Here is a 21,714-nt window from a genome sequence, read left to right on the forward strand (position 1 = left end):
TCCTGAGATCCAGGCTACCTGCTCAGCAGGGAGTCTTCTTCCCCACTTCCCTCTGCCCCTCCCCCATGCACACATGTACGCACATGCGCTCTATCTCTCAACTAAAGGTAAAATCTTTAAAAATAAATAGTTGTCACATTTCTTGTTTAAAATGTACTTTATTTAAAAAATTTGAACTGCTTTGATTTTTACTGAAGTAAATACATTTTTTATTATATTATGTTAGTCACCATACAGTACTTCATTAGTCCTTGATGTCATGTTCCATGATTCATTGTTTGCATATAACACCCAGTGCTCATTGCAATATGTGCCCTCCTTAATACCCATCACTAGGCTAATGCATCCCCCTACCTTCCTCCCCTCTGAAACCCTCAGTTTGTTTCCCAGAGTGCATAGTCTCTCATGGTTTGTCTCCCCCTTTAATTCCCCTCCCTTCATTTTTCCCTTCCTTCTCCTAATGTCCTCCATGCTATTCCTATCTTCCACATATAAGTGAAATCATATAATAGTTGTCTTTCTCTGCTTGACTTATTTCACTTAGTTTAGTCCCCTTCAATTCCTTCCATGTCATTGCAAATGGTGGATATTCTTCCTTTTTGATGACTGAGTAATATTCCATTGCATATATGGATCACATCTTCTTTATCCATTCATCTGTTGAAGGGCTTCTCAGCTCCTTCCACAGTTTGGCTATTGTGGATATTGCTGCTATGAACATTGGGGTGCATATGCCCCTTCTTTTCACTACATCTGTGCCTTTGGGTCTAAATACCCAGTAGTGGGATTGCTGGGTCATTGGGTACTCTATTTCTCTATTTTTAACTTTCTGAGGAACCTCCATACTGTTTTCCACAGTGGCTCTACCAATTTGCATTCCCACCAACAGTGTAAGAGGGTTCCCCTTTCTCCATATTGTCTCCAACATTTGTTATTTCCTGCCTTGTTAATTTTTTCCATTCTAACTGGTGTAAGGTGGTATCTCAGTATGGTTTTGATCTGAATTTCCCTGATGGCTAATGATGTTGGACATTTTTTTCATGTGTCTGTTAGCCATTCATATGTCTTCTTTGGAGAAGTATCTGTTCATGTCCTCAGCCCATTTTTTGACTTGATTATTTGTTTTTTGGGTTGTTGAGTTTGAGAAGTTCTTGTCATTTGCAAATATCTTCTCTCATTCCATGGATTGCCTCTTTGTTTTGTTGACTATTTCCTTTCCTGTGCAGAAGCTTTTTATCTTGATGAAGTCTCAGTGTTCATTTTTGCTTTTGTTTCACTTGAAGTTGCTATGTCCAGTGTTGAAGAGGTCACTTCCTATGTTCTCCGCTAGGATTTTGGTGGATTCCCATGTCACATTGAGGTCTTTTATCCATTTAGAGTTTATCTTTGTTTATGGTGTAAGAGAATGGTCAAGTTTCATTCTTCTGTATATTGCTGTCCAGTTTTCCCAGCACCATTTATTTAAGAGACTGTCTTTTTTCCATTGGATATTTTGTCCTGCTTTGTTGAAGATTAGTTGACCATAGAGTTGTACATTCATATCTGGGCTCTCTATTCTGTTCCATTGATCTGTGTATCTGTTTTTGTGCCAGTATCATGCTGTCTTGGTGATCACAGCTTTGTAATATAGCTTGAATCAGGCAATGTGATACTTTATGTGGAAAACCCAAAAGACTTCACCCCCAAATTGCTAGAACTCATACAGCAATTCAGTAATGTGGCAGGATACAAAATCAGTGCACAGAAATCAGTTGCTTTACTATATGCTAACAATCTAACTGTAGAAAGAGAAATTAGGAAACCAATTTCATTTAAAATAACACCAAAACCTGTAAGATACCTTAGGATAAACCCAACCTAAGAGGTAAAGGTTCTATACTCTAGAATCTACAGAACACTTAAAAAAGAAATTGAAGAAGACATGAAAAGGTGGAAAAATAGTCTATGCTCATGATTGGAAGAATAAACAGTGTTAAAATGTCTATGCTGCCCAGAGCAATCTATACTTCTCAACACCATTCCAATCAAAATACCAATGACATTTTTCAAAGAGCTGGAACAAACAATTGTAAAATTTGTGTGGAACCAGAAAAGACCCTGAATTGCCAAGTAAATGTTGAAAAAGAAAACCAAAGCTGGGGGCATCACGTTGAAGTAAATATTTTTAATATATCAATCAATTACTTTAAGTTCTTTTTTTGTACCTTATTAGGTCATGTTATTTACTCTTTTTAAAAAATTATTTTTATTAACATATAATGTATTATTATTATGCCCCAGGGGTACAGGTTTGTGAATCCTCAGGCTTACACACTTCACACCACTCACCATATCACATACCCTCTCCAATGTCCATAACCCAACCACATATCCCTAACCCTCCCAACCCCCAGCAACCCTCAGTTTGTTTCCTGAGATTAAGAGTCTTTTATGGTATGTCTCCCTCCCAGCCCCATCTTGTTCATTTTTGCCTTCCCTACCCCCCAAACATCCCACTCTGCCTCTGCAATTCATCATATCAGGGAGATGATTTGATAATTGTCTTTCTGTGATTGACTTATTTAGCTTAGCATAATACCCTCTAGTTCCATCCACGTCATTGCAAATGGCAAGATTTCATTTCTTTTGATGACTGCATAGTATTCCATTATATATACATAAGCCACATCTTCCTTATCCATTCATCTGTTGATGGACATCTCAGTTCTTTCCAGAGTTTGGCTGTTGTGGACATTGGTGCTATAACATTAGGGTGTATTTGCCCCTTCGGATCACTACATTTGTGTCTTTAGGGTAAATACCCAGTAGTGCAATTGCTGGGTCATAGGGCAGCTCTATTTTCAACTTTCTGAGGAACCTCCATACTGTTTTCCACAGTGGCTGCACCAGCTTGCACTCCTACCAACAGTATAGGAGGGTTCCCCTTTCTCTGCATCCTCGCCAATGCCTGTCATTTCCTTACTTGTTAATTTTAGCCATTCTGACTGGTGTGAGGTGGTATCTCACTGTGGTTTTGATTTGTATTTCCCTGATGCCGAGTGACGTTGAGCACTTTTTCATGTGTCTGTTGGCCATCTGGATGTCTTCTTTGCAGAAATGTCTGTTCATGTCCTCCGCCCATTTCTTGATTAGATTATTTGTTCTTTGGGTGTTGAGTTTGAGAAGTTCTTTACAGATTTTGGATACTAGCCCTTTATCTGATATGTCGTTTGCAAATATCTTCTCCCATTCTGTCAGTTGTCTTTTGGTTTTGTTGACTCTTTCCCTTGGTGTGCAAAAAAGCTTTTTATCTTGACGAAGTCCTAGTAGTTCATTTTTGCCCTTGCTTCCCTTGCCTTTGATGATGTTTTTAGGAAGAAGTTGCTGTGGCTGAGGTTGAAGAGGTTGCTGCCTGTGTTCTCCTCAAGGATTTTGATGGATTCCTGTTTCACGTTGAGGTCTTTCATCCATTTTGAGTCTGTTTTTGTGTGTGGTGTAAGGAAATGGTCCACTTTCATTCTTCTTCATGTGTCTGTCCCAGTTTTCCCAACACCATTTGTTGAAGAGACTGTCTTTTTTCCATTGGACATTGTTTCCTGCTTTGTCGAAGATTAGTTGACCATAGAGTTGAGGGTCTATTTCTGGGCTCTCTGTTCTGTTCCATTGATCTATGCGTCTGTTTTTCTGCCAGTACCACACTGTCTTGATGATTACAGCTTTGTAACAGAGCTTGAAGTCTGGAATTGTGATGCCACCAACTTTGGCTTTCTTTTTCAACATTCCTCTGGCTATTTGGGGTCTTTTCTGGTTCCATATAAATTTTAGGATTATTTGTTCCATTTCTTTGAAAAAAAAATTGATGGTATTTTGATAGGGATTGCATTAAATGTGTAGATTGTTTTAGGCAGCATAGACATTTTCACAATATTTGTTCTTCCAGTCCATGAGCATGGAACGTTTTTCCATTTCTTTGTGTCTTCCTCAGTTTCTTTCATGAGTACTTTACAGTTTTCTGAGTACAGATTCTTTGCCTCTTTGGTTAGGTTTATTCCTAGGTATCTAAAGGTTTTGGGTGCAGTTGTAAATGGGATCGACTCCTTAATTTCTCTTTCTTCTGTCTTGCTGTTGGTGTATAGAAATGTAACTGTTTTCTGTGCATTGATTTTATATCTTGACACTTTACTGAACTCCGGTATGAGTTCTAGCAGTTTTGGAGTGGAGTCTTTTGAGTTTCCCACATAAAGTATCATATCACGTGCAAAGAGTGAGAGTTTGACTTCTTCTTTGCCAATTCGGATGCCTTTTATTTCTTTTTGTTGTCTGATTGCTGAGGCTAGGACTTCTAGTGCTATGTTGAATAGCAGTGGTGATAGTGGACAGCCCTGCCATGTTCCTGACCTTAGGGGAAGAGCTCTCAGTTTTTCCCCATTGAGAATGATATACACTGTGGGTTTTTCATAGGTGGCTTTAATGATATTGAGGTATGTATCCTCTATCCCTACACTTCAAAGAGTTCTGATCAAGAAAGGATGCTTTTTCAGCATCTATTGAGAGTATCATATGGTTCTTGTTCTTTCTTTTATTAATGTATTATGTCACATTGATCGTTTTGAGGATGTTGAACCAACTTGCAGCCCAGGAATAAATCCCACTTGGTCGCGGTGGATAATCCTTTTAATGTACTATTAGATCCTATTGGCTAGCATTTTGGTGAGAATTTTCGCATCTGTGTTCATCAAGGATATTGGTCGGTAATTCTCCTTTTTCTTGGGGTCTTTGTCTGGTTTTTGGGATCAAGTTAATGCTGGCCTCATAAAATGAGTTTGGAAGTTTTCCTTCCATTTCTATTTTTTGGAACAGCTTCAGGAGAATAGGTATTAATTCTTTAAATGTTTGGTAGAATTCCCCTGGGAAGCTGTCTGGCCCTGGGTTCTTGTTTTTTGGGAGATTTTTGATGACTCTTTCAATCTCCATACTGGTAATGGGTCTGTTCAGGTTTTCTGTATCTTCCTGGTTCAGTTTTGGTAGTTTATACATCTCTAGGAATGCATCCATTTCATCCAGATTGTCAAATTTGCTGGCGTATATTTGCTCATAATATGTTTTTGTAATTGTATTTCTTTGATGTTGGTTGTGATCTCTCCTTTTTCATTCATGATTTTATTTATTTGGGTCCTTTTTCTTTTCTTTTTGATAAGTCTGGCTAGGGGTTTATCAATCTTATTAATTCTTTCAAAGAACCAGCTCCTAATTTTGTTGATTTGTTCTACTGTTCTTTTGGTTTCGATTTCGTTGATTTCTACTCTCTCTATGATTTCTCTTCTCCTGCTGAGTTTAGGCTTTCTTTGCTGTTCTTTCTCCAGCTCCTTTAGGTGTAAGGTTAGGTTGTGTACTTGAGACCTTTCTGGTTTATTGAGAAAGGCTTGTATTGCTATATATTTAGCTCTCAGGACCGCCTTTGCTGTGTCCTGCAGATTTTGAACAGTTGTGTTTTCATTTTCGTTTGTTTCCATGAATTTTTTGAATTCTTTAATTTACTGGTTGACCCATTCATTCTTTAGTAGGATGCTTTTTAGCCTCCGTGTATTTGAGTTCTTTCCAACTTTCTTTTGTGATTGAGTTCAAGCTTCAGAGCATTGTGGTCTGAAAAGATGCAGGGAATGATGCCAATCTTTTGGTACTGGCTGAGACCTGATTTGTGATCCAGGATGTGATCTATTCTGGAGAATGTTCCATGTTCACTAGAGAAGAATGTGTATTCTGTTGCTTTGGGATGGAATGTTCTGAATATATCTGTGATGGTCATCTGGTCCAGTGTGTCATTTGAGGCCTTTATTTCCTTGTTGATCTTTTGCTTGGATTATCTGTCCATTTCAGTGAGGAGGGTGTTAAAGTCCCCTACTATTATTGTATTATTGTCGTTGTGTTTCTTTGATTTTGTTATTAATTGGTTTATATAGTTGGCTGCTCCCATGTTAGGGGCATAGATATTTAAAATTGTTGGATCTTCTTGTTGGGAAGACCCTTTAAGTATGATATAGTGTCCTTCCTCATCTCTTATTATAGTCTTTGGCTTAAAATCTAATATATCTGTTATAAGGATTGCCAGCCCAGCTTTCTTTTGATGTCCATTGGCATGATAAATTGTTTTCTACCCCCTCACCTTAAATCTGGAGTGTCTTTGGGTCTAAAATGAGTTTCTTGTAGATAGCACATTGATGGGTTCTGGGTTTTTTTTTTTTTTTTTTTTATCCCTTCTGATACCCTGTGTCTATTGATTGGGGGCATTTAGCCCATTTACATTCCGGGTAACTATTGAAAGATATGAATTTAATGCCATTGTATTGCCTGTAAGTGACTGTTACTATATATTGTCTCTCTTCCTTTCTGGTCTACTATTTTTAGGCTCTCTCTTGCTTAGAGGACCCCTTTCAATATTTTCTGTAGGGCTAGTTTGGTGTTTGCAAATTCTTTGAATTTTTGTTTGTCCTGGAAGCTTTTTATCTCTCTATTTTCAATGATAGCCTAGCTGGATATAGTATTCTTTTTTTTTTTTTTTTTTACTATTTTATTTATTTGACAGACAGAGATCACAAGTAGGCAGAGAGGCAGGCAGAGAGAGAGGGGGAAGCAGGCTCCCTGCAGAGCAGAGAGCCCGATGCGGGGCTCAATCCCAGGGCCCTGGGATCATGACCTGAGCCGAAGGCAGAGGCTTTAACCCACTGAGCCACCCAGGCGCCCCTGGATATAGCCACCCAGGCAGCCCCTGGCTGCATATTTTTCTCATTTAGTGCTCTGAATATATCATGCCAGTTCTTTCTGGCCTGCCAGGTCTCTATGGATAAGTCTGCTGTCAGTCTAGTATTTCTACCATCGTATGTTACAGACTTCTTGTCCTGAGCTGCTTTCAGGATTTTCTCTTTGTCACTAAGACTTGTAAGTTTTACCATTTGATGATGGTGTGCGGACCTATTTTTATTGATTTTAAGTGGGGAGTTCTCTGTGCCTCCTGGGTTTTGATGCTTGTTCCCTTTGCCATATTAGGGAAATTCTCTACTATAATTCGCTCCAATATACCTTCTGCCCCCTCTCTCTTACTTCTTCTTCTGGAATCCCAATTATTCTAATATTGTTTTGTCTTATGGTGTCACTTATCTCTCAAATTCTCCCCTCGTGGTCCAGTAGTTGTTTGTCTCTCTTTTGCTCAACTTCTTTTTTCTCTATCATTTGATCTTCTATATCACTAATTCTCACTTTTGCCTAATTTATTCTAGCAGTAAGAGCCTCCATTTTTTATTGCACCTCATTAATAGCTTTTTTGATTTCAGCTTGGTTAGATTTTAGTTCTTTTATTTCTCCAGACAGGATTTCTCTAATATCTTCCATGCCTTTTTCGAGCCCAGCTAGCACCTTGAGAATCGTCGTTCTGAACTGTAGTTCTGACATATTCCAAATTCTGTATTGATTATGTCCCTAGCCGTCGGTACTGCCTCTTGTTCTTTTTTTTTGTGGTGAGTTTTTCTGCCTTGTCATTTTATCCAGATAAGAATGTATGAATGAGAGAATATGTACTAAAACTGTGGCAGAGACCTCAAAAAAAAGTATGCTAACCAAATCAGAAAAGACCCAAAACCAGGGGGAGAAGAAAGGGGGAAAAAAGAAAAATTAAAAAATAAAAAATTATATATATATATGTGTATATATATACATATATATATGTATATATATTAGACTGGTGAATAGAACAGAGCCACACACTTGATTTTGGGTGTATTTTGGTCTCTTAGAAGAAACTACCTCCCAAAATTTTAAAGAAAGAAAAACTTATATATATACACAAAAATAAGGGTAAACGTGATTAGGGGATGAAATACGACTATAAAGATGAAAATTTAAAAAAAAATTCTAAAAAAAGAATTGATAAGTTGGTTGAAAAAAAAAAAGAGGAGGGATTGTGCTCAGGCTGGAGACTAGAGCAAAGTCATGTGCTAGATTAGGGTATATTTTGATCTATTAGAAGAAATTGTATCCCAAAATTTTTTAGGAAAAAAAAAACCTATATGTATACAAAAAATAAGGTTAAATACAATGAAGGGATTAAAATATGACTATAACAATGAATGTTTAAAATGATTTTTTAAAGAAAGATATTGTTAAGATAAACTAGTTAGAAAACATTGAAAGAGGAAAGAGGAAAAATTTATAAAATAGAATAAGAAAAAATACAATTAAAAAACATTTAACTTTGGAAGACTAATGGATCATGGTGAAAAAACCATGAATTCTATGTGTTGCTTTCCCCTAGCTCTGGAGTTCTGCTCTTCTCCTTGATAGATGAGCTTGGTCTTGGCTGGATGTTTTGCTGATCTTCTTTGTGAGGGGCCTGTTGTAGTGATTCTTAAATGTCTTTGCCTGAGGCGAAATTGTACTGCCCTTGCCAGGGACCGGGCTAAGTAATCTGCTTAGGTTCACTCTTGGAGCTTTTTTTCCCTGAAAGCTTTCTGTAGAGCTTTGGAGGATGGGAATGAAAATGGCGGCCTCCCAATCTCTGCCTGGAGGAGGCGAGAGCCCGGGACCCCACTCCTCAGTGGCCCTCAGAGATAAGCAGTCAATCACTCCTATCTCCCTGGTCACTGGCCGCACTCCAAGCTCACCTGGCCTGTGACTGAGCATTTCTGTCTCTGGCACATGACCCTATTTGGAGTCTCCAAACCCAGCAGATTCCTGCCACCCTGCTCTTCCCAGAGCGGGAAGTTAAGCCTCCCTGGATCTGCCCCTTGTGGGGTTTCTGCTTGAAGAACAGTGGTCTGACGATGCTTTGGATCATGGTTTAAGGTAACCCTGATCTGAAGGCTCATTCTTTGGCTCTGTCTCTGTAGTCGGCTTCCCTGCTCTGATACCTGGGAGCTCTGCCACACTCAGACACCCCTGATCTTTCTGTGACCCCGTGGGACCTGAGATCATACTGTCCCTATGAGTGCTCCACACCCGCTTGGCCTCTGGAGCAATGTCCCTCAGTGGAGCAGACTTCTAAAGTTCTGATTTTGTGCTCCCTTGCTCCACCACTTACTGGGAGCCAGCCCTTCCCCCTGCAGTCTGTCTTCCATCACTTCAGATTCACTTCTCCACTCGTCCTACCTTTCAGAAAGTGGTCGATTTTCTGTTCCTAGAATTGCTGCTCTTCTTCTCTTCTATCTCCTGTTGAGTTTGTAGGTGTGGTTTGATACCTATCTAACTGAACTCCTGGGTTCTGATGTCATTTCAGGCTGCTACTCCTCTGCCATCTTGTCTCTCCCCTGTTCTTTACCCTTTTTTCACATTGGGATAATAAACTTTTCTTATTGATTTGTAAGCAGTCATTAAATATCAGTACTCTGTAATTCTTGAAATTCTTTTGCCCTTTGTGATAATCACCACATCTGTGTATGCTACTTTCCTGTCTCTTTGTATAAATCTTCTGTGTCAATTTTCTCCTAAATTAGGGTCTTCACCCTTGGCCTTCTGCTCCTTTCAAATTAAATTCTTGTGTGACCTTATTTGCATACACGTTAACCTTGAAATGTTTTAATATTTCTTTCCCCTGCAACTAAAACTCATTAATCCATCTTCCTGTCAAAGCAGTGGTCAATTTCAGAGCAGGCATAAAGCCCAATTATTAACCAGGTTATATGAAGATAAGGATTGCTCACCACAGCTTCGGAAATTAACAAATGACTCAGGCATTGAGTCTGAAATGTACTTTCAGCACTATTATCTCTTAAACATTCATTTGCTCTTTGTTTAAAAATTGTCAACCCTTGCTAATCTAAGCCAACCATTACTTTGCTACTCTTTGGCTATTATTTAGCACAACTCAGAAGAGCTGTCATACATATTTAGGCATAGTTCTGAAGAATAGGAAGGTTAATAATGATAGTGAGAAATACAGTTTCTCTGCCAAAATCAATTTTAATTTTATTTTGGACTCTTGGGAAGGAAAATAAAACAAAATAATAATAATTAATTGGGAGTTTAGCATATTGAAAGGTGGGAATAATCTTAAAATACTGTTACTGATAATATTTACCAATATATAAATAGAATAGTATCGCTGGAATATGTAATACTGAAAAAGACAGCTTAATTATTTTTATACCTTGTCTTTAAAAGTGGTCTATTATTGCATTGTTTAGCCATAAAACTTGACTAGAAAGAACTTTTAATATATGTTTCTGTCATTTAAAGATTGCAGAATGGCTTTCAGATGGTGAAAGACCTGCAGTATGCCTGAAAATGGATGAGAGACATAGGCCGGTGAAACTTCGGAAAGTGGTTCTTGGATTCCCCTGCAGAAGTAACCAAACTGAATTTAAGTTTGATTTAACCCTCAACTACAAAATTGCCAGTGTTATACAAACATACTCTGATCAGAAACCCACACTTGTGGTATGGATTGTTAGTTGCTTATTTTTGATGTAATGTTTGGTTTTTAATATGATCAATCCAAGAATTATTCATTTATTTTCAGTTTTGTGCAACAAGGAAAGGTGTACAACAGGCTGCTTCTGTTCTTGTGAAAGATGCTAAATTTATTATGGCTGTGGAACAGAAACAGAGGTACATTTTCTCTTTTTTTGTTATTGGAGATGGGAAGACTTTTAGGGATTATCTAGATGAGATGAGAAAACTGTATTTGCTCTTTCATCTTTTCAAGTTAATCAGCCTCTCTAAGCCTTAGTTTCCTCAGGTATAAGTTAAGGATAACAGTAATTTGGAAGATTAAGTGAGAGAGTGAATCTTAGTGACACTATGATCCTATCTTCTTTATTTCTTAGCCAGTTTCTTGAAAGATTATTCATATTGCTGTCTTCATTTTTTTTTAAAAATCCACTTTGAATTTGGTATCTGTTGTAATCTTTCACTAAAGCTAATCTTGCTATTGATCTCTCAGGAGCCTCTAATACATTTGATCCCTCCCACCTTACTTCAAAATTCTGGACTCTGTGCTTCCGTGATCATCCTCTATCAAGTTTCTTCCTACTTTGCTGGCTGCTCATTCTCAGTCCTCTTCTATGCAGCTCTGAAAGGTTGGCATTCTGGAGGTTCTATCCAAGGTTCATTCTTTCTAATTCCACACTCCTGTGTATTTGTGTCTATCAAATGGGTTCAAAGAATGTATGTATACTCATATGTCTATGAGTTCCTAAATTTATAGCTCCATTCTGAACTCTAGTCTATAGTCCATGCCTAACTGACATCTCCAATTGCATATGTATGAGCATTTCAAACTATTAGAAACTAATAGTGATTTAAACTAAGGAGGTGACAGTGTTGATGGAGATAAAATGATATATCTGAGATATAATTAGAAGTAAAAATAAATAGGACTTGGTAATTGATTTCCTATGTGGGAGAAGGTGAGGGAGATGTCAGTGATAAACATGGCATGAACAACCAGGGAGTGCTATATAACTAAGATGGGGAAACACTGGAAGAGGAGTTGGTTTGAGAGAACCATGATTCTGTTTTGGATATGTTGAATGAAAATGAATGGGATGCCATTTTGAGTTGGTGTAGACCAGGAAAAGAGACTCAATTCTCCTTTGACCACTCATGTTCTAGCAACTCCTACAAGACTTTTTGCCCATCAAGCCCCAGATTCTGTTACTAAGGTTTCTAAATCTAACATGTTCAGCTATTTTGTACTCTGGTTTCTTTAGCTTTTTATTAAATACTACTTCTGTTATATAATGCATTCAAATAACAAAAATATAACAAAATATTTCTGGAATGTCTTAGTTAACTTCAGGAAGTTAATTGGTAGTATTCTTGTAATGAGAATGTTTCCTAAGCCTTTTTTTAAAGTTTGTATTTTAATCACCTGGTCTGAGCCTTTGGTTTTAATCCAGAAAACTTCTTGGCTGCTTAAGGCAGTGATCAAGCATATTGGGAAAATATATGCATCCGTTAGGTCATTTTGCTGCAAAATCCTTTTCTATAATTAAATTGCAATTAATAGTTTCCATACCAGCTGGACTTGGTTTTTTAACATTCTTGGTTATTAATTTTCTAAATGTTTTTAGCAAAGATGGTGTTTCAAAAACCAATTGACCAAGTCGTTATAAAACTAGTAATAGTACAAACGTAAACTGGAATTTTTTAAAAAGTATAGTTATAGAGTGAGGAGACGTAAGTAGCAATGAGTAATTTGGGACCTTCTACTTGGGTGAATAAGCTAGTTGATCTAGTTGGGCCATGTGACTTTTAGTCAAAAGCAGATGTGGTTGTCAAGCAATGAGGCTTACTTTCTTGCTCAAAAACTAACTCTGAAGGAAATTTTAATAAAAATTGATAGAATTCTTTGTGTAATAGTAGCATCATTCATATAGAATTGATTATATAACCTCCTAAGATGAATACTTAATAATTAGCATTTTGAACCCGAACCTATCTGTAAGAGTGAGAAACTGAAATAGGTAACCTGAATGCAACCGTGAAACTAATTTCCATTCCATCCTCTCCCTTTTCCCCTGTTGTCTGCTGCACCCAACTTAGCTAATTTTGTTTTAGATAATCATTTTCTTATACAGAAGCATATATCATATTTCTCCTTTTCTTACTTCCCACTCTTTACCTAGTTACTCAAGGAAAATTTCTCGTCTTTCATTTTATTCTTCACTCTTTGTCTCTCCCTCCCCTCCCTCCTTTTTTGTTCCTGATTTTCCAGGAATGAAATGTTGGTATTAGAAACAAATGTTGGTGTTAGTAACACCCTGGGTGGCGCAGGCTGTTGAGCAACTGACTCTTGGTTTTGGCTCAGGTCATGATCTCAGAGTTGTGGGATGGAGCCCCCCATCAGGCTCCGAATCTGTTTAGGATTCACCCTGTCTCCTGCCCATTCCCCACTGTTCTCTCTCTCAAATAAAGAAATCAGTCTTTAAAAAAAAAAAAAGGACAGAAACAGTGTGAAGTTAGGGACCATGATTTGGATTTCAGTGCTGCCACTTTACTAGCCGTGTACCATCGGGCACATTACTTTTTTCAGTTTCAGTTTCTTAATCAAGGGTGGGATAACATGAGAATTGACTATCATATTACCATATTATTATTACCATATTATTACCATTTGGCTAATTTCACTTAGCAACATGGCCGCTAACTTCATCCATGTTGAAAAAGGCAGAATTTCCTTTTTTTTTTTTTTAAGACTGAATAATATTCCATTGTGTGTGTTTATGTGTGTGTATGTGTGGGTGTGTGTATCAGATGTTCTTTATTCATCTGTCTCAGACACATATATGTTTATATATGTTGGCTTATATATGTTTATATATGTTGGCTATTCTGAATAATTTTGCAATTGAGATACTGATTTTGTTTCCTTTGGATATAATCCAGAAGTAGAATTGCTGGATAATGTGATAGTTCTATTTTTAATTTTTTGAGGAATCTTTGTATTGTTTTCCATAGTGGTCCATATTAGTTTACTATTCCCACCAACAGTGCACAAGGGCTCTCTTTTCTCTATATCCTCACCAGCATTTGTTATTTCCTGTCATTTTCATACTAGCCATTCTAACAGCTGTGAGGTAATTTTGACTTCATTTATCCCTGATGATTAGTGATGTGGAGCATCTTTTCATGTATTGTTGGCCATTTGTATAAATTTACTGGAAAAATGTTTATTCAGGTCCTTTGCCCATTTTTAACTTGTTTCTTGTTTTGCTGAGTTGTAAATTTAGGGACTTCTGAATATGAAAGGTGGTGAAAGGTGGGTATCCTCTACTTCTTAAAGGTGATTTTTGAACAATGGTATTGTGAAAATATTCTAATATCTGTAGCTTCAAAATGATTAATAAACTAAGTTTTTATGTTAATGGGGATAACTCTTAATAATTTTATGGTATTTTTAAAATAGGTTACAGAAGTGTACATATTCCATAAGAGATTTGAAACTGAGAGGTAAGTTTAGAGATTATTTCTGAATAGGGTTTTCAGCCATACATAAAAAGGAATCAATTATGGATGAAATGTTAACAACATATAACAGATGATACATTTCTATTACAGATATCTTAATGCATGGTGTTGCTTATCATCATGCTGGTATGGAGCTGTCAGATAGAAAAGTAGTTGAAGAAGCTTTCACTGTTGGAGATCTACCAGTTCTTTGTAAGTAAAACATATTCTTGTGCCTATTATAAGATATTTTGGAAAACTGTTTGTTAAGAGAAAAAAAGAAGCTCAAGTATTCTGACTTATTTCTGCTTTTCTTCTAAGAATCTCAAATTATGTAATTACCCATACTTAACACATGTTGCTGTAAACTCTGGCAGTTTTGATTATCATGCTACTGAATAGTGCTACCTGAAGAGTAAGAATTTAATAGTTTTTTGTTTTTGTTTTTGTTTTTTTAAAGATTATTTATTTATTTGACAGAGAGAGGGATCACAAGTAGGCAGAGAGGCAGGCAAAGAAAGAGGGGGAAGCAGGCTCCCTGCTGAGCAGAGAGCCCGATGCAGGGCTCAATCCCAGGACCCTGAGACCATGACCTGAGCCGAAGGCAGAGGCTTACCCCACTGAACCACCCAGGCACCCCAAGAATTTTTTGATTTTAAGATGTGTTATTATTTTACATAGTGATGTTCTTTTCCTCTTTGTTTTTCCTAAATTCCCTATATATGAGTTTTTATTATATTTATAAGAATATATATTTTATAAGAAGATCTCTACTGAAGCAATAGAGTTATATGGTTTGAAACTATTATTTCTTAATCTGATACAGTTACTACCAGTACTTTAGCTATGGGAGTAAATTTGCCTGCTCACCTAGTAGTTATAAAATCTACGATGCATTATGCTGGAGGAATGTTTGAAGAGTATAGTGAAACAGATATTCTGCAGATGATTGGTAGAGCTGGTCGACCTCAAGTAAGTGACAATATTTTATTTTTGTAACTTGTTTTAAAATAAGGTAAAAAGCAAAAACTGTTTTTTGTGTACTTTTTGTTAAACAGATCAGCATTTCACATTCAGATTAGGTTTAAAATTAAGTGCAATAGAAAATCTGCTTTAATGGAGACATAGAAATAAAATGAATCTCACTGAAGGAGAGATGCTGCCGCTATGCTCTCTGAGTTTCCCTAGGCTATTGGTTGGGTTGATGAATGTGTATATGCCATCAAAGGTGGGTTTGGGGTTTTTTTTTTTGGTTTTTTTTTGGTTTTGGTTTTGAGGGTTTTTCGGATTTTGTTTTTTGTTCTGAATGAGGATGCTATTCACATTTTAGATGGGACAGTTTTTCATTGTTTAGGACTGTCATACATTGCAGAATGTGTAGCATCCCCAGGTCTTAGCACAAAATGCCAATAGCGGTCCCCAGGTATTGTGACAATTAAAAACTAGCCTATATGCTTTAAGAAACATGTCCTACTCTAGCAAATACTTAAATAAAGAAGTCATTCTTATAGTTAGTAGGGGAATATTTAGAAAGAATATCTTTTCAAAGAATGTCAAAATATTATATAAATCATAGTTTTTTATAAGATCAATTAGATTATATGTAAACTACACCAAATCTTAGAACTTTTATCCAGTTGCCTAAGTTTGTTTTGTTTTTACTATTACCAAAATTATATTACATTGAAACTAAAGTAATATTTTTACATCTATACTCTTGGAAGGTTTTAAATTAAATTTTCAGTGAACATTCAAATTCAGAAACATTTTTAAGGCATTTTTGACCTGTTGTTTAAGACAGGCACTGCTTAATATAAAATGAAATTTATGAATTCTTAAAGAGGACTCGTACCAACATGTACTCTTTTTTACTACATTTCTCTGTATATGTGTGTGTGTGTGTGTGTGTGTGTTTTTTTTTCCAGTTTGACACTACAGCTACTGCAGTTATTATGACTCGGTTAAGTACAAAAGAGAAATATATTCAGATGTTAGCTTGTAGTGACACTATAGAAAGCAGGTAATACAAAAAATATTCTAAAATGATGTAAATACTGCTAACATTTTTCCTATTCACATATTAAAAGCAAATTTGATTAGATTGTCTAAGACCATTGTCTTAAAACTTTTCAATAATCTAGGTAGAAAGTTTGTGTCCTTTTAAGAAGCTAAGAGTTAAAAAGGACAGCGTAATATTTTTATTCACTAGTTTCCTGGCATATGATAGTATATATCCTTGTTATAAAAGGCCAAATTAGTAATAAGACTATAATTTTCACATCTTTTTACATCTTTAAAATTTGTTTAATAATAGATAGGCAATCTGGAACCTTTAGTAAGATATATGATTGTAATACTCTGAGAGAATATTCAGTCTCTACTCTTTTTAAGTAATAATGTCTTCTGGAGCCATGAGATAGAGAAAAGTCTATAATTTTTTAACAGTTGAACTGATTTTTTTAATGATTTTCTCTTACATTTTTGAAAATTAAGTTATTCATGAATTATTAGCATAACAATGAGTATATTATTTAATTATGTTTAATTATTGAATTATTCAAAATGTTATTGCAGTTTAAAAATGTAAGGTTATGGCATTGAAATACATATTACTAATACAAAGGTTTTTTTTTTTCTATTAGTTTACACAGACATCTTATTGAACATTTAAATGCAGAGATAGTGTTACATACCATCACAGATGTGAATATTGCTTTGGAATGGATACGGTCAACTTTGCTTTATATCAGAGCCTTGAAAAATCCATCTCATTATGGTTTGTTACTTTGATTTGAAAAAGTAGTAAATTTTTCAAGCCAGTTGAGTCTATATTTATACTTTTAAGTCACAGAATAGATTATAGACACTAATAGGTAACAGAAATAAAAAGTAATAACATTCAGAAATACATTAGCAACAAGAGTAGAAAAATGTGAGAAATCTTTATCTGTTTTACTTCTAGTCTTTTAATAAGGTTTGAAATTGGCACCATTAAATATAGACCTTTTAGAAAAAATTAACTGGAATAAAAATAATAAAAATGACTAAAATTATTTTCTTAAAGTAAAAAGATTCTTGAATTTTTTCTGAACTAGTGTTCGAATCAAAGTATATAGTACTGCTGTTGCTGCTGGAATGTGCATCCTGCTTCTAAAGCTAACACACATCTGGTTATGTTGCTTCTAGAAGGTTCTTTCATTTGGTACATGTTATAAAGTAAAAATACTTGGAATTGCTGAATATCAAATTAAAACCTGATTTGTTGCAGTATTACTCGAATGCACACAGGTTCAAAACTTTAAGCTCTCCAGGGGAAAAAAATACAGTATGCATGGTCATAGTTATACAATAAAAAAGCAAAAGATAACCAATTGTTTACAACAGTGGTTATTTTCTATAGATAGGTAAGCCTTGTTTTAACTCATTAAGCTATTTCCCCCCTATTTAAGATTAAGTTAGACTACTCCTTTCTAATTAACTTGGGTATAAACTGGGCCTACAAATATGAGTTAAGTCCTTTCTATTTTAACTTTTTGTGAATTTTCATAACTTTTATAGGTTTTGCATCTGGATTGAACAAAGATGGAATTGAAGCAAAATTACAAGGTTAGATGCATTTCCTTGTAAAAAATTATATTTTATAAATTTTAATGAAAAAATCAGTTAGTGTGAAAGTAAGAATACTCTATGGTAACTTATTTTTTTTAAAAAGTAAACTTGTTTCCAGAAAAAAAATATATGAAGTATTTCTTTTTCACATGCAAATAAAGTTTAGCACAAGTACTTTTTTTCTGAATTAATGAATTTTTTGATTCTATCAGAATATCTTCCTTTATATAATGTTAACTCCGTTTTTATTTAAAAATAACCCTCATCTTTGAAAATATTGCCTTTAGATATACAACTCTTCATTTTCTAGTTTAATTTTAATTGAATATATAAGCCTACCTTGATTATGGGCTTCTTATCCTTACCTGAGCTAATGATGTATTCCCATCAAATCCAAGCTTAATTTTTCAGTTAATTAATACTTCATTACCTGTCTTTTCAAATATCAAAAAATTGTTGAGCATTTATTAGGGTTAGAAAGTATTAGTTCTTCTTTGTATTGAGATTCTCTTTCAGTGAAAGAAAAAATTTAGATCCACCAAAAATATTTAGCCAATTTTGGGATACCTCACTGTCTCAATTGATAGAGAATGCAACTCTTGATCTTGGGGCTGTGAGTTTGAGCCCCAGAGCCTCACACTGGGTGGTACAAAGATAACTTGAAGGGGAAAAAAAAAAGATAAAGGAGTAGACATGCATATACGGAGGAGCACTCGTAGTGTAAACTGTAGACCTGAAAATATTTAGCCAATTTTAATTTATTCTCTACTTGGATATACACATATGGCATATTAAGATGCAGAGTTAAGGATGAAGCAGTAAAATTATCTTGACTAAAGAACAAATATATTGTTGAAACAAGGTGATAAGCAATAGCATATATTCATAATGCTGCTATTGAGAAACAGATATATAAAATAGTTGTATTATTCTTTACTTACTGACCAATTTTGTAATGGAGTTTTTAAAACATATATTTTGATCATAATAATCAAATACACACAAGAAATCAGATAGTCTAAGATAGTCCAATATAGTCTTGCTACATTCTGATAATTGTAATGATTTAACTTTTGTTAAATTAGCAGAACCATAGTTCATATTTGCCTTATCTTTAGTCATTATGGGAGAGCTAGATTTTGCCTATAAAGAATAGCCAAGTTTATTATATAACTGAATTTAATAGTTTGGTATCCCTGGAGGTCTGCCTTAAATCTCTTAGGAAGGATCCTTAGCATTCCTAAATTTGGTTATACTTTCTTGCTCATGATCCTCCAGTAGTTCTCTCCTCACTCTTAGAATAAAATGTAAACTTTCACCAGAGCCCACAAATCCTCTTTGATATCATCCTGCCCTGGCTTCATTTCTTGTTACTTTCTCCCTCTTTCACTCAACTGTTTATAAATTGGATCTCTTGCTGTTCCTTAAATATACCAAGCTTGTTTCCACATCTGGTCCTTCCACTCTGTTCCTTATTCCTGGAACACTTCCCATATTTTTTACTTGTGGTCTCCACCTTCATTTCACTCAGATCTTTGATCAAATATCAATTCTTCAGAGAGGCCTTTCTGGACTACCTTAATTAAATCTGCCTCTTCAGAGAGAATGGTAAAACAATTTCCACGATATTGTTGCTATTTTCCTTTTGTTGGAAAGGTGATAAGCTTATGTTGAAAATTAGGATGAACATATCCTTACTAAATCAGATATTGCATAGCTTTATATAAAAAATACATGAAAAATTAAAACCTTTAAAAATTCTTATTTTCGGGGTGCCTGGGTGGCTCAGTGGGTTAAACATGCTAGGCAGAGGCCTTCGGCTCAGGTCATGATCCCAGGGTCCTGGGATTGAGCCCCGCATTGGGCTCTCTGCTCAGCAGGGAGCCTGCTTCCTCCTCTCTCTCTGCCTGCCTCTCTGCCTACTTGTGATCTCTGTCTGTCACATAAATAAATAAAATCTTTAAAAAAAAAATTCTTATTTTCTGGGTCCTTTCTCTCTGCTTTATTTTCTTTCATAGTACATTTCAGTGCCTGAAACTTTATTATTAAATTCTGTACTGATTCTTTTCTTCCATAAAATTTAAGTTCTATAGAGGAGGAGCCATGTCTTGCTTACTGTTGTAAACCCAAAGCTTAGAATAGTGCTCAGTAATGTAATATAGTAAGTATTCTTCTTTGACCTTTTAACTTCTCGCATGTTAATCATGGGTAATTAAGAAAATTAGCAAAGACTTCAAAAGCCTTACTTAATAACCAAATACTTAAAAGTTTATCAAGCTGCCTAAGCAATGTTGCTTAAACTGAAGCATTTCTCCAAGAATTTTGCCTGTTAAGTGTTATGTTTTTGTGAGTGGCTACTCTATTTAAGATTGAACAGGTTGGGGGTGCCTGGGTGGTTCAGTGGGTTAGGCTTCTGCCTTCAGCTCAGGTCATGATCTTAGGGTCCTGGGATCGAGCCCCGGATCGGGCTCTCTGCTCAGCGGGGAGCCGGCTTCCCCCTCTCTCTCTGCCTGCCTCTCTGCCTACTTGTGATCTCTCTCTCTCTCACTCTCTCTCTCTCTCTCTGTGTCAAATAGATAAAAAAAAATATTAAAAAAAAAAAAAAAAGATTGAACATGTTGTGGCATTCCCACTCTGTGATCTGAATACCTACAGTCTTCTGGGCTTTATAGCATGGAACAATTGGAGTCCAGTGGGCAGCAGGCTACTATAATTGCTCTGATCTTCAGCAGTCAGTGATAGGTGAACTTGCGTTACTTCCTGTTCAGAGGTTCCTTCCAGGTAGCAATAGAAACATGTTAATTATGCTGAACTAAGTACTAAAAGCATCAGCTGAAATAGTCACAAGTGGTTGCCTCAAGAGTTTGGCAAACTCAGAGGAGGGAAAAGACTGGTGGTTTTTTGGACAATCTTTGTAGATCTATTTGGCTCTTTATATTTTGTATGTATGTATCTTTGATAAAAGTTAAAAAAAAAAAAGAAAAAGAAAGCCACGCCACACTGGAAGTCAAATAGCAGGGTGGTTACATACACCTGGAGCAAGTAACCTAGCTTTTCTATTTCTTTATTTCCTAACTTGTATATGAAATAATATTAGTACCTACCTTGTTATGTTATTATGAGAATTAAATTAAATGAGGTAATGCAAATTTTCTCATTTAAAATTAAAAGTTCCAAGTTGTAAATGTTATTTCATCACTTATTTGGTAATTTGTATTATTGTTACTATTAGAAAATCTTTTTAGCCTGTTCACTGGCTCTTTTATTTAATGAGTTTTTCCTTACCACGTAAGTGACTACAGTTTTCTCATAGCAAATATAGAGAAACAGACCTTTAGCATGTTTGATTATAAATTCTATTTTGTGCTGCTCCCTTATCTTACTAAAATAAAAATATGTTTCTTATTATTGGACAGAATTATGTTTGAAGAATCTGAATGATTTATCATCTCTGGACTTGATAAGGATGGATGAAGATGTTAATTTCAAACCAACTGGTAATTTTTCCATTAGTTAGTAAATTTAACAATTGCTTAAGGCTAAGACTAAATTTTAAAAATATGTTCTACTAAAATTTAGATGATAATAAAATTAAATTATAATCTCAGTTGTCTCAACAGGGTATCATCATTTATTAGCATGATATATTTATGTAAGAGTCCTATTTATAAAATTATAGAACTTTTTTTTTTAGATTTTTTTTCACTTATTTAATTGACAGAGAAAGCTGGAGAGGCAACACAAGCAGGGGAATGGGAGAAGGAGAAGCAGGCCTCCTGCTGAACTGGGAGCCCCATGCGGGGCTCAATCCCAGGACCCTGGGATCATGACCTGAGCTGAAGTCAGATGCTTAATGACTGAGGCACCCAGGTGCCCCTGTAGAGCTTGTTTTTGACAGGTACTTTGTCTTCACTGATTCTGGTGACTTTGGGCAGAGAATTGAAATATTGGATCACTTTAAACCTCGTAGAATTCTTGTAGGTACACTTTTGCTAGTTATTAATTATTCAAACATTTGTTATCCAGATGGTTACTTTGCCTCCTTTTCTCTCTCTCTTTCTCTGTCTTTTTCATTCTATTTAGAGTATAATACAAGAGACAAAGAATGGTTTGTAGTTTTTAGGACTTATGATTAGAAGTTTCCTTAAGGAAATACTGACTTCATTATTTCAAATTAATCCTTAATAG

The 21,714-nt window shown here is 35.6% G+C and overlaps 1 protein-coding gene across 1 annotated transcript in view; it reads left to right on the forward strand.

Annotated features, from left to right (window-relative positions):
• Window positions 1-21,714, forward strand: part of HFM1 (helicase for meiosis 1) — a gene marked incomplete at its 5' end in the record, with an annotated part of 114,176 nt that overhangs the window by 26,619 nt on the left and 65,843 nt on the right. The window contains 9 exons of the mRNA XM_080801850.1: window positions 10,204-10,404; window positions 10,487-10,575; window positions 13,877-13,920; window positions 14,029-14,130; window positions 14,744-14,889; window positions 15,843-15,937; window positions 16,560-16,693; window positions 17,476-17,523; window positions 20,943-21,023. Coding sequence (XP_080657976.1) covers window positions 10,204-10,404; window positions 10,487-10,575; window positions 13,877-13,920; window positions 14,029-14,130; window positions 14,744-14,889; window positions 15,843-15,937; window positions 16,560-16,693; window positions 17,476-17,523; window positions 20,943-21,023 — 940 coding nt within the window. The remainder of the gene's footprint in view (window positions 1-10,203; window positions 10,405-10,486; window positions 10,576-13,876; window positions 13,921-14,028; window positions 14,131-14,743; window positions 14,890-15,842; window positions 15,938-16,559; window positions 16,694-17,475; window positions 17,524-20,942; window positions 21,024-21,714) is intronic.

The sequence above is a fragment of the Martes martes genome, assembly GCF_963455335.1.
Source record: "Martes martes genome assembly, chromosome: 4".
NCBI classification, from domain to species: Eukaryota; Metazoa; Chordata; class Mammalia; order Carnivora; family Mustelidae; genus Martes; species Martes martes.